This window comes from Phaethon aethereus (genome assembly GCF_964289735.1).
Source record: "Phaethon aethereus genome assembly, chromosome: 2".
Lineage (NCBI taxonomy): Eukaryota > Metazoa > Chordata > Aves > Phaethontiformes > Phaethontidae > Phaethon > Phaethon aethereus.
Window position 1 is genome coordinate 6,472,017 of NC_138582.1, and position 12,248 is coordinate 6,484,264.

The window sequence follows — 12,248 nt, forward strand, 5'->3', positions numbered from 1 at the left end:
GATGAAATTTTTGACAGTGGGGGTGGTGAGGCACTGTCACATGTTATCCAGAGAGGTGGTAGATGCCCCATCCCTGGCAACATTCCGGCTCAGGTTGGACAGGGCCCTGAGCAACCTGCTCTAGTTGAAGATGTCCCTGCTCATTGCTGGAGGGTTGGACTAGATGACCTTAGAAGGTCCCTTCCAACCCAATGATTCTATGATTCTATAAATAGAAGGGGCAATTTTCTCCTCACATCTCTGTGCCTGTGGTCGTCCTGGAAGAAATACCATATTGCTTCAGAAGGGTTTGAAATTTACATCTTTGATAATTTTGCCAAAGTGCAATCAATCCTAGGCTCTCAATTTTCTTGCTTCAACAGAAAAAGACAAACTGTAGATGGAGTTTCACCTTTGGAAAACCTATGTAAACATGTTTTATGTTATATATTTTATGAATGCTACCTGTCAGAGCAGGCTAGATGACTCTGACATTGCCTTCAGTATGTTTTCAGTATAGTCTGTTATTAAGAATGTGCTAATCAGCTGGAGAAAGTAGAATTCATCTTGCCTAAATTAAGCCATCTAAAATTACAGTGTATCCAGTCCTATATATTTGTCTAGCCTTTATTTATTGTCAATGGAAAGAGACAGGCACAAACAGAAATCAGTTGTCCTTTTCCGATGTGTGTACCTCAGGGCAGGTCAGCTCACTGTATGCATCTGCTTGTTGCTTTCCACTGACAAAAGAGAGATCCTAGATGTCTCATCACACCTTTTTGTGGCAAAAATTGGGTAAAAAGAAGTTGTATTTATAATACCCTACCCTCAGTGAACAACTCCACTTTTCCACCTGCATTCCTGTGCATCCCCTCTTGTACTCTGGTGTACGATAAAGGATGCTTATACTCACAGAAAAAGACTATTTTAGTAATAAAATGAGTGATTTTTTTGTTCATATTTCCATTTAGGAAGATAGAAATAAAACTTTTTATGTTACTAAACCTGTATTTCTGGCGAAGAAAAAATTTTTCAGAAGAGTGAAGGTGAAAGTGCTGGGAAGCTTAATCCTTCTTCCATTCTGATTTATTTATTTCCATTTTTTATAGTTGCTTTAAATTTGCCAAGCTGGGATAAGTTATCCAATGTAGTCCTTCCTAGATGAAGGTAACTGACAGCTGCCTTCATGTACTGTTTCAGAAAATCCAATTAAAGTATTTTATTGGCAATAAAAGAAGGATAATCTTGCAAGTGGGACCTATCAGATGAAGATACTAGTGAGTAAGCTTATGATTACACATGATATCTTCAGTGTATTTGGCAAACCGAATCTTACCATGTAGTACCCTGCAACAAGTGAACAAGTTAAACTTCTGTTAACTGAAGCTTTAAAACCAACAAAAACCTTTGAATTTTGCAAAGAAAATGGTCTAGACAAGAATGACAAACTTCCTCCATGAATTTAAGGGCCAGAAAGTGTGACTGGGAGGCAGGAAAATCTCAGTTTGCTGAGAAACAGACTGAAAGGCTAATGATGAGAGATCAGAAATTGTCAGGATTATTTGAACCATTTCTGATTGGTTTAAGCTGTAAATTTTGAACCTTGCATTAGTTACAGGCAGGTATTCAGAAGGATTCACAGCTATTTCTCAACCAAGAAAACCTAGTCCTTGTTCTCATTCAGCTGACAAGACAACCCAAACGAACACTCAATAAGGGAGCTTAGCTTCACAAGTGCTCCACTGACCCTCGGTGTGCGAAGAGCAAGCATCCAGCAAATGCAGTGCTCTACACACTCCGGTTTCTTCTTGTCTGGAGTGATTTTTTTGACATGAGAGGACACCAGGAGCAAATAACACTTTTGACCGTTCTGGTTCTGTCCGACTCCTTCAGCAGTTACCTCGACTTGCTGGCGCATTTGCTCCTTTCTGCCACCGTGGTGGGGTGCTGCTCTTGCTGCATGGTTTTGCCTTCGCTCTTACCAAACCTATCCACCTTTGCCTTCAATGTTTTAGGTGCCATTTCATAAAGGTAACCCCGCCTTTCTCTTTTTTGTAGGTGGAAGATGCATTGAGTGAGGCAGATTTTCAACTCAAGTTGGACCTGCACTTTACCGATAGCGAACAACAGTAAGTGTTGTTTTAAAGCTCAGTTGGTAATGCAGGCATTTGTTCAGCTGGGAAATTACTTTGATGAAGTAAGTCCTTTGGAAAAAGGGATAGGTTTGATAAATCTTTCCTTTGCCTTAGTGTTGAAATCTTTCTGTTTCCTCTCTGTATTTGAAGAGTGTATCTCATACTCCTCTTTAAAAGAACAACATTTTTTCTCTTTTAAGTGTGATGTTTTCAAAGGTGTTAAGTGTTGCTCACTCTCTGTTGCTTTTAAAGTCAAAGGGAATATCATCACTGACTTCCATGTGAACAGGAGCTGTAATTCAGGAATGCATTTATCTCAAGAGACAACGAAGCATTTTCTGCCTGAAGATGATTGTATGAACATGCTTAGCGCTTTTGTTGTATAAGAACCAAAGCTGTCTCTATATTTTAGGAGGAAAGCATCTTCCCATTGACTTTGATCTCTTCTCACTGCATTTGATTCCATAATCCTAGGTGAAGTAGGAGTAGCATCCCTTCCTCAGACATAGCAGAAAGTGTGGTCCCAGATGTTATTCAACCGCTCTGAAACACAGAAAAGGATTCTAATCACTTCAGCAGCATTTATGGCAGGGAGTGGGAGTGGGTGCAGAGAAATCATCTGAGCTCTGTTTCATGCTAAGACTGTCCCCATGTGATTTTATTCATACCCATAATGAACCACACCAAAACAAATTTCAAGAACATGTTTCTTTCATCTTCAAAATATGTAAGGTGAAAAGTTGTTCTCTCAGGCAGGTGGGACTAGACCATCAGTCATCAACTCTGATGCGGATGGGTCTATAAGAGAGACAAAACAAACATTAAGCAATAGCCAAGAATAAAAAGAACCGAAGCTTTCAAGTTATAAAATTGTGCTCTAACACTTAGATTTAATTTCTATTATCATGTGAATGATTAATCTGATTTACTATAAACAAAAGCAGTGATTTTTATAAATGATATTCTGCAAATCTCATTGAAACACTTCTTGGGACTAACCATGCACCATACTCAACCATCTCATCATAGGTTTTCTTATGTCTGGGAAACAGTTGGCTTCAGAAGGGTCTTTAATGCTGTAAAACAATTCTTCTTTAGAAGTGAGTTTCAATTCCATTGGGACAATGTGGTTAGGCATGCTCTAGGTTCACATCTCAGTCACCTGACCTATCGGTGGCTCAGATGTCATGTGGTTGACCGCACACTAGGAAAGTTATTCCAGAATAACCAAACTTTAAATTAAAGTCTTGGGTTTTATTTACTGAAAGAAGGAGAAGCCAGTCCAACTTGTATTGTTTCTCTGCAGTTACTTCACCAACTTTTTTTTGACCTCTTGCAAAAAGTTTTTTCAGAAGATCAGCTATCTAGAAAGGTATTCTGAAAATTTTCAGCTCTCTCTGACACCAGACTGCTTCTGACTTCCACAGTTTGCCCAAGTTGATTGTTCTTACACTGAAAATCACAAGTAGTGGGCTGTCCTGGCTATGAACACTCAAATAAGCTGAGCAGTTTGGACAATGCATTTCCTTTTGCTACTTAGTTCTTGATGGCCCCAGAACTAGTGCATAAGTGGACATCAAGGACAATCACCAGGGGAAACCAGATTTGCATCACATTTATTTTTCTTTTATGCAGTATATTTATATATATTTTCTACATCTGTTATTTATAATTTATGTATGTTTATGTTTATGTTTATGTTTATGTTTATGCTAGGCACAAGTACAACACAGGATACTCATCAGTTATGTAAAACCTTAAGAAGCTGGGAAGAGATAAAAATTCACCTCAAGCTGTCTCCCAGCCTGCTGCCTGTAGCAAGTTGCAGGCTGTAACAACGCAAGCTTTCACTAACCCTGGCAAACCTTTCTCTTCCAGGTTGAGGGATGTTCCAGCGATCCCCATGATCAGCAGCCGTACACTGTGTCTTCACTTCCACGCCCGGAGAGGTCTGCACCACCATGTTCCTGTCATGTTTGACTATTTCCACCTGTCAGTGATATCCGTCACGGTACATGCGTCACTGGTAGCATTACACCAGCCTCTGATCAGGTAAAGGACACAGAAATGTCTGTTGAAAGACGGAGCAGATCCGTCTTCTGAGTTCATTTGCTTATTGTATAGGCGAAGCAGAGAGGATAATTTAATGGGCTAGGGTTCTGGAGACTGGGGTTTAGAGCCAGCCTCTGACACAGGCTCCTTCCCTTGATAAGTCACTAGGGCTCTGATCAAAAACCAGCAAAATCTTTGGGTGGAGGTTCAGAAATTTTGGTTAGTCTTGATCTCTCTATTCCCACCTGTTACATGACAAAAGTGAAAATTCTCTTCTCCTTGACTGTTTTTCCTCTTTAGTCTAAAAGCAACTAAGAGCATTTACATTTTGTTCCCCTGTTGTTTTGTAAAGCACTTAGGACAGTTAGACGCTAATCTCATCTGTGGCCTCTGCAGTAGCATAATTCATAACATGCATAGGAGGCATGCGTGAGTCAGTACTGGGTAAGGCTCCATTTAATTTTCCCTTTGCAGCATCATTCGATTTAACTGTGCAGCAGTATAATACTAGTTGCCATGGGGTCTAGGTGTTATTTATGTTATCTGATTCATAATGACAAGAAAATAATTCAGAACTCCTTCAAATAAAACAGGGCCGGAGGTCAATATCCTCTAATATTTAGAGCAGGAGAGGGGAAGCAAAGGTCTTTCTGACAATTTACTTTGTGTCCGATCTTGTCATCGTGGGAGATAAAGAGTGCTGAGGGGGAGGGAACTCCTTTGGTCCCGAAGCAAAATGCAGTGTTCAGCACCGTTCAGCTTCCCTTATTCCTTGCTGTTTACCGAACGACCAGGAGACTCTTAATTTTGTCAAATATTGTGCAAAGAGCACTGTGTCAGAAAGAAAAGATGAACCTGTACTCTTTTTTGCTCGGGTTTCATGTTTTGACTTAATACACCTTTACTTCAGTTCTCCGTTTGTATAAAGGCATTGCTTGTACGTGATGCCATAGGATGAATTAAGGTTGTAAGAGGTTGAGTTGTGACCGTGACGTGAGTCATATTAGTAGATCAGACTGATGTACCTGTCCTTTCCTCTGCTGCTGAGATACAGGTAACTGCTGTATCTCTCTCCTGCTATGTGTTGACTTTTAAAATAGTGCATTAGATTGTAGCAGACGACTTCTAAGCAGATAAATTTGCTCAGATAATTTGCCCATTGTTCTGCTATACAAAAGGGTGAAAGAACAATAGTTATCAGGCTTAATGACTGTTTTCAGTGCTTTGTTATCCTCTAATGAATGGGGCTGCAGAGACTTGTTACTGTTATTAGGCATAAATCTCATGATGAGCAACTACTCCATAATCAGATTATCATAGCTTTTAAAATAGGATTTTGTGGACATTTATGAAGTATACCTTATTTTTACTTAACGCAGCAGAGTGAAGATTTTTGACAACACAATATAAAATCTCATTTACTTAAGCCGGTAAAATAACTTTAAAGTGTGATACTGAGGATTTATCTTCCTCTTGATAAATATTCAAAACCTGAAGAATATATCGTGCCCTCTCTAAGTATAAATCAGGGTGAAGACACTAGTGTAAAAGAAATACCAGTTCCAAGCAGTCTGAAACAAAACCAGCTAACTAAATCTTACTTGCTTTTCTCCCAGCTCAGAGGTGTCCTGCTTATCACTTATCATTGGACTTTACTAGGGACATAGAAAAAAAAGTTTACTTGTAAAATCAGATCTTTGTTTTTGTAACACAATAGGACCTGAATGACTGGAAAGTCTTTTTTGTCACATTATAGCAAAAATAAACACAAGATAGTTACATTTTCTGGGAAAAATATCTATGTAGTGTTTCACTGTGTTTTAGTTCATCACCTTAAACTGTCCCATGATAGTATGTACTTTACATGTATATACACGTTATTTCTACGCCTGTATATACACTTAAATGTAAAACAATAACAGTTCTAGACCTGCCTTGAAAATAAAGATCTCACATTACATAAAAATGAAATTCACTACTGAAGGTGTCCAGGAAAACAGCTTGGCCTGAATCACAGCTATCTGCTCACACGTGCCCTGTGGACTCAGCTTTTCATATTTTGTTACCTCTCTTGGCAAATTACTGTTAAATACTGTTGTCTGTATTTAAACAGTGAAAACAATAAGGAAACCATCAAGACCGATTCAGGCCTTTCCCTGCAGAGCAATGTACGCCCACGAATAGTTCTTGTTGGGCAAACCTTGTCAGGGTGTCTCCATTACCTCCTGTTTTTTGACAAGTGAACATTTTTATATTGATGTTTGTCCTGGTTAATAATTCTTATACGATAAATATTACATTAGGTTTGATACTTTGAAGCCCTCGCCTCTTGCCCACCGGAGGATGAATGAAATTCATGTTTCTGGGATCCTTTGCAGGACTCTGGATGGAAATTTTGTGACCTGAAACATTGCTCCCCCCACCTGCGCCTTCCCTACAGCCCGGCCCTTCTGCAGGGCTGGGGCTGTGCCGCTGCAGACCCCAAGCCCCTCGCCCTTCCGCAGCGACATCCGCCCCGCAGGTCGGTGCTTTTGGCAGCTGCGGATCACAGCGCAGTATTTTCAGACTTTTAGGATGTGGGAGAAACAGAGGAGAATCTAGAGCAGGAGTTGGCTGGCACGTCTCTCCTAACATCACAGAAGTGACAGTTCTCTTTGGGAAGTAAAAAGATTGCCTCTGGCAGCGCCGTGCTGCCCGGGGTGAGAGAAGACAACCCCAGCAAGTCTGAGAAGAGATGAACAGAAAAAGTGAACGCTGTTCAGGTTTGGGAGTACTCCCCTGCTGAATGCTCTGGCCTCCACAAGCTGCTTAAGTACCTTTTTTATTCTCTTACCTAAGCTCACGAAATGTGAGTACCCGGTTGCAGGAGGAAGGCGAGGAGGAGTGAGGGCTTTTGCACTCCAGTTTTCTGTTTCGTCTTTCGTATAGATCAGTTTGGTTTCTGGCCTGAGGCACTGACCTCTCCTTTATCTCCCTGTCACCGGCTTTGGCCCAGTCTATAAGTGGAATCAACAATTATTAGCCCAGCACCAGCTGTTAGAAAAGGTGCTTTGCTCCAGAATAGTTCAGACTTCAAGAAATATTTCGATTTGTCCCAAAAGAGACACTTCCACCTCTACAGCATGCAGGTCTCCTTAGCCTCAGGCATGCTGCAAGGTCAGCATCTTTCTTGTATTGGACTCATTTAGGGAGCAAACAGCAAGAAACATGGATGGTTACCCGCTTCATTAATTCCATAGACCTCTGCACCACTCCTTCCCAAAAGGATTTAGCATATGCTACTATTTATAAGTAAAAATACAACTCACAAATAATCTCTGAAACAAGTACCAGAATACATAGTTTCACAGACGTGCAGTTTCCCCCACTGAACGCATTGCCTCATACGCTCTATTTCCTATGACGTAGCATGGACGATAAGAAATGGTTGGTTTGTCTTCTACTGAAAATTTAACCGGTGACTTCAGATGATTTTTACTTTCTTCCCCTGAAAGCTTTCTGGAAATGTAAGAGCTGTGTTTCAGCACCAGACTGCTACTATCTGTACAGACTGGTCTCCCCAAAGCCAGGCTTTGTTTGAGGACTGTGCAGAATACGTCTCACTTGATGGCCACAACATCTGCAGTTTTACTTGCTCTGGCTTGGGCTTCAGCTGAAAACATTTTTAACCTGAATTAAAAAAAAAAAAAAACAAAAAAACACCCAAGACTTGAAATTGCTGCAAATAAACAAGATCCTTTATCACAAACAGTTGGCAAACTGGTTTTCTCTTGTTTGCACAATGAAGTGGTTTAATTTCCTCAGGTTTCTGGATGTTTTCAAATTTCTATTCTCTTCCCCACTTTCATATATACTTTCAGGATTTTACTTCTTACTATTTAATTCTTAATTGCCCACATCCAAATCACTGTATGAGAAACAAGAAATCTTGGTGACATCTGAGATGGGGAAATTACATAATACACATTTTGCAGGTGGAGAAATCAAGACACATGCAGATACTGAATTTTTCAGTGCCTTGAGCTTGCTCTGCTTTGGGAAGAAGAAACAGAACCAAAGGGACACAGGGTGTTTCAAGGTTTCAGCCCTGACCCAGTTCTGCTCTGCTCCACCGCATGGGAATCAGTCAACCCTGGCCATCCCTGAGCAATTTTATCTTGCCTAAATTCTTTTATTCCCAGGCATCCTCCTATTCCTCAAAAGCACAAGTGACATATCTATATGTGATACGCACACTGTACTACCCTGTACACCTTTAATCTGGGTGTGGACTGTCACATCAATTTTTCTACAACTGTAAGTGTAGCTGGCACCTATTTATGGGCAGCTTATATCTGAAACTGCCACGGATGTAATGCTCGGTAGCAAAATCCATGACTTATATTTCCCGCTCCATCTCATTTGCAAATAAATTAATCTGTAGAAAGAAAATGGAATATTTATGCAGTAAAGAGCTATTGCTTCCATAATATGTTTATTAAAATAATACTGTTTTCCTCTAAGAACTCTTGCATAATAACTGGATAATTTTCCCTCTGAATTTTCTTTTGTTACTGTTTGTTTTGTATCTGCAAAGATAAACCTCCACTTTGACAACCCATGCTATCGAGCTACCAGCTGAGAAGTCACATAAGAAAAACCTGACTATTTCTGAGTCAAACTTTCAAGACCACCACCCCCAAATAAACGCCCCTGACACCCCACCCAAAACTGAATACATATCACCACATGACTTTGCCTGCTTTGAAATTTTATAGCAACTAAGGGTGTTCAGAGCAAATGAACCAGCATTTGCCAGCAATCAAAATCATTAGAGGTTTCGAAACAGATTCTCCCTCTCTTTGGGATCTAGGGAGAGAGATCGGTTTCCATTACAAAGTATAATTTAATAAATCTTATAGTTTTACTCAAGAAGCTCAGAACATGGGGAGAAACTTTTTAGCAGGACCTGTTGCAATAGGACTAGGGGTAATGGTTTTAAATGGAAAGAGGGCAAAATTAGACCAGATATAAGTAAGGAGGTTTTTACAATGAGTGTGGTGAAACCCTGGCCCAGGTTGCCCAGAGAGGTGGTAGATGCCCCATCCCTGGACACACCCCAGGTCAGGTTGGACGGGGCTCTGAGCAACCTGCTCTAGTTGAAGATGTCCCTGCTCACTGCAGGGGGGTTGGACTAGATGGCCTTTAAAGGTCCCTTCCAACCCAAACTCTTCTATGATTCTATGATTTTATGATAATATTTTCCAGTCAGCGATTGTATCTTAGTGAGACTCCTTGTGTAAGAGAGAAACTTGTCTAAGGGAGCACAACTGTAAATATCCACATATTATTCTCAAAAACAAATAAGGTATCAACCATGAATCCTATGGCCACATGCCAGCAGTAATTTTCCAAAAGCTATATTAATGTTTTGAGTTAAAACAGCGAGAGAAATCAGTGTTGTGCGTTACATCTTTCCTGATCTGTGGGAGGCTAGAAGGAAGTTCCCGGTGAAATGCAAACAGTGCTGTCAGTGGAGGATGTGGGGGGTTGATTCTAAAGTGTGTTATTTCTACGGGACTTACTTATATTTTTAGTTTTTAAAATCAGTAATATTTTACATATAAGGGACTGAGGGAAAAAGAAGTGATTTCTCCATAGGGTCTGACCTAAATGGGATGCATGTTCATTTCCTTAACTTCCACTCCTGGTTCAGTCACAAGATTAAAATTTCTTGTCAATAAAAATGTGAAGATTGTGGTGTGGGTTTTTTTTGTTGTTGTTTTGGGTTTTTTTACAGTTTGATCATCTCATGTAATGCAAGACAGTTTTATCCCAAGCAAGATTCAGAAGATCCCAATCTGTTAGTTCTTTTGCCCCATTGTGCTGAAATCTAGAATTAAGTTTTGCTTACCAAAAAAACCCTCTTCATTTTGAAAAAAAAATTGAATGCAAAATTAAAAAAAGGTTATTTCATTTTGGGTCAGTTTAATCTCAAAAAGAATATCATATTTGATTAAACTGGCCTAAAGCATTTATTCTGAATTACTTCAATAACACATCTGAATTAACATTTATCAAGGTCAATCCATTTCTTATGCTAGGGAACTGCCATCTGGTTTATATATTAAAGAGTTGTCCACAGAATATAAGAACCAGGGAATGATTATTTAACATTTTGCACCGTACAAAAACTAAAAAGTGCCACGTTCTGTTCTCTAACAGCAGGTTCAAAGCTGACAGAAATCACAGCACATGTTACAACGTGTAATTCATTCCAAAAGATGATAGAAAGGCCAAAAGTATAAATCAAAAAGGCATGGACACAAATTCATGGAAGATAACTATGACTGCTGGAGATAATTGCCTGAATATAACGTCTGAGTTAGAAAGTTCTTAAGTTTTGATTGCTGGTATCTTGCAGGCTATACCATAAGAAAAAAACGTGCTTTTCAAGGCAGTTTATTGTAGTGTGTGTCCATTGATGGCTACTATAAGAAGTATGACAGTCCTCTGAAGGATAAAGACACCTCATGGATAAGGTCATCAAAAGAACAGCTGAAAAAAAAACCCGAGGAAAAATAAATTGTTTCTTTCATGAAAAATATTAATAATTCTGCACACATGTTCATTCTCTATGACACACACACATTATGTCTTTTGACCTTTTTTAATCCTGACTCCAAATAAAAGCTAAGGTTAACGTACAGGATAAGGATCTAAATGTTGATATTAAATCAATGCTAGTAAAACATAGCCCAAATGGACACATAAATAACCCAGGTTCAAGATTCATACAAATGAGCATGGCTGCAGGAATAATAGTAAAAACTAAATACAGAAAAAATAATTTTTGATGTAACAAATTAACCTGTTATTGCTAATAAAAAATGTCTTCAAGTATTATGTGCTTCAGAAAACATTAGAGGAACCTCAACAGTTTGTAAGCCTTCCAGTTAAACTTTCCCTCAACAGACAGATGACATTTGGGCAGGTTTCCCCCCCCAAATCTTTGTTTTACAGTGCTATCTGAAATCAATTTCCATAAAACCAACAGATTAAAATCCTCCTCTGTCGTAAAATCAAAAGATAAATAAATAAAAAAGGCATTAAAAAGTGCTTTTCTCTCCCTTAAAACCTTTGAAAGCTTTGCTAATATTCAGATGAGGAGTTTTTTGTGTGCAGGTGACATTTACTTAAGCTTCTCTCTCTGATACCACAGCAATCATTTTTATTTCTGCTTCTTGAGCCTTTCCAGCAGACCAGGGCAGACAACATCATTGAATAAACAGCTGAAATTATTCAGAGCAATGTTTATCTCTTGGCTCTTAATAATTGCTTTAGTTTATTTATTGTTTTTTTAATCTTAAATGTTGCATGTAGGAAATACATGGAAGGACTTCATGTTTATTAGAAGCAGCCAGCTGGAAATTAATATATACATAAGCGAGGCCAGATATATGCTAAGGTCACCATCGTCCTGTGGCAGGATGTCCTATTTGTCAGTATATGAATTAGGGGTATAGAACAAAGAGCAGTCTTGACTTAGAGGCAAGTTGGGGATTTGTGATTAACCTTCTGAAACTGGCCCAATTCCTAATTTTGCTTGAGATTCTTTTTCTGATGTTGCACACATCGCTGAGTTTCCGTGCACATCAGAACCTCACCTGTTATTTGGGTGCTGCACCTCTGTTTTGTTTTGTATCCTTAACATAAGCATCCTTTCTTTTGGTGTGTGTTTCTGTACAGCAGTCAGGACTCTTGTCTGTCCTTAAAAACTGAATCAGGTGTAGATATCCATGAATTGTGGCTGCTCTGAGCTGGCATGATACACATCTACATAAAGGACTAACCTCAGATTGGAGAATTTTGGCAGAATGAATGGTACTGCCCTGTGGCTTCTCGTTCTGCCACATTATAGTTTTAAATTGTTTTCTGTGCTCCCCATCTTGGAAGCTTTTGCTCTTCCAAGGAAACCAGATCTCCTGAGTATGATGTAAGTTGGGATGCCTGGATGGGCAGCAGGTGCCTGTAAATGGTGATCCCAGTCTGCAAGCTGCAGCACAAACTCAGTGCCATTACCTCTGCCCTGAGTGTGAAAAG

General features: G+C 39.5%; 1 protein-coding gene across 1 annotated transcript in view; it reads left to right on the top strand.

Moving 5' to 3' along the window:
• The window catches only part of FAM135B (family with sequence similarity 135 member B), a gene marked incomplete at both ends in the record, with an annotated part of 148,296 nt that overhangs the window by 78,153 nt on the left and 57,895 nt on the right, over window positions 1–12,248 (top strand). The window contains 2 exons of the mRNA XM_081996627.1: window positions 2,038–2,108; window positions 3,993–4,166. Coding sequence (XP_081852753.1) covers window positions 2,038–2,108; window positions 3,993–4,166 — 245 coding nt within the window. The remainder of the gene's footprint in view (window positions 1–2,037; window positions 2,109–3,992; window positions 4,167–12,248) is intronic.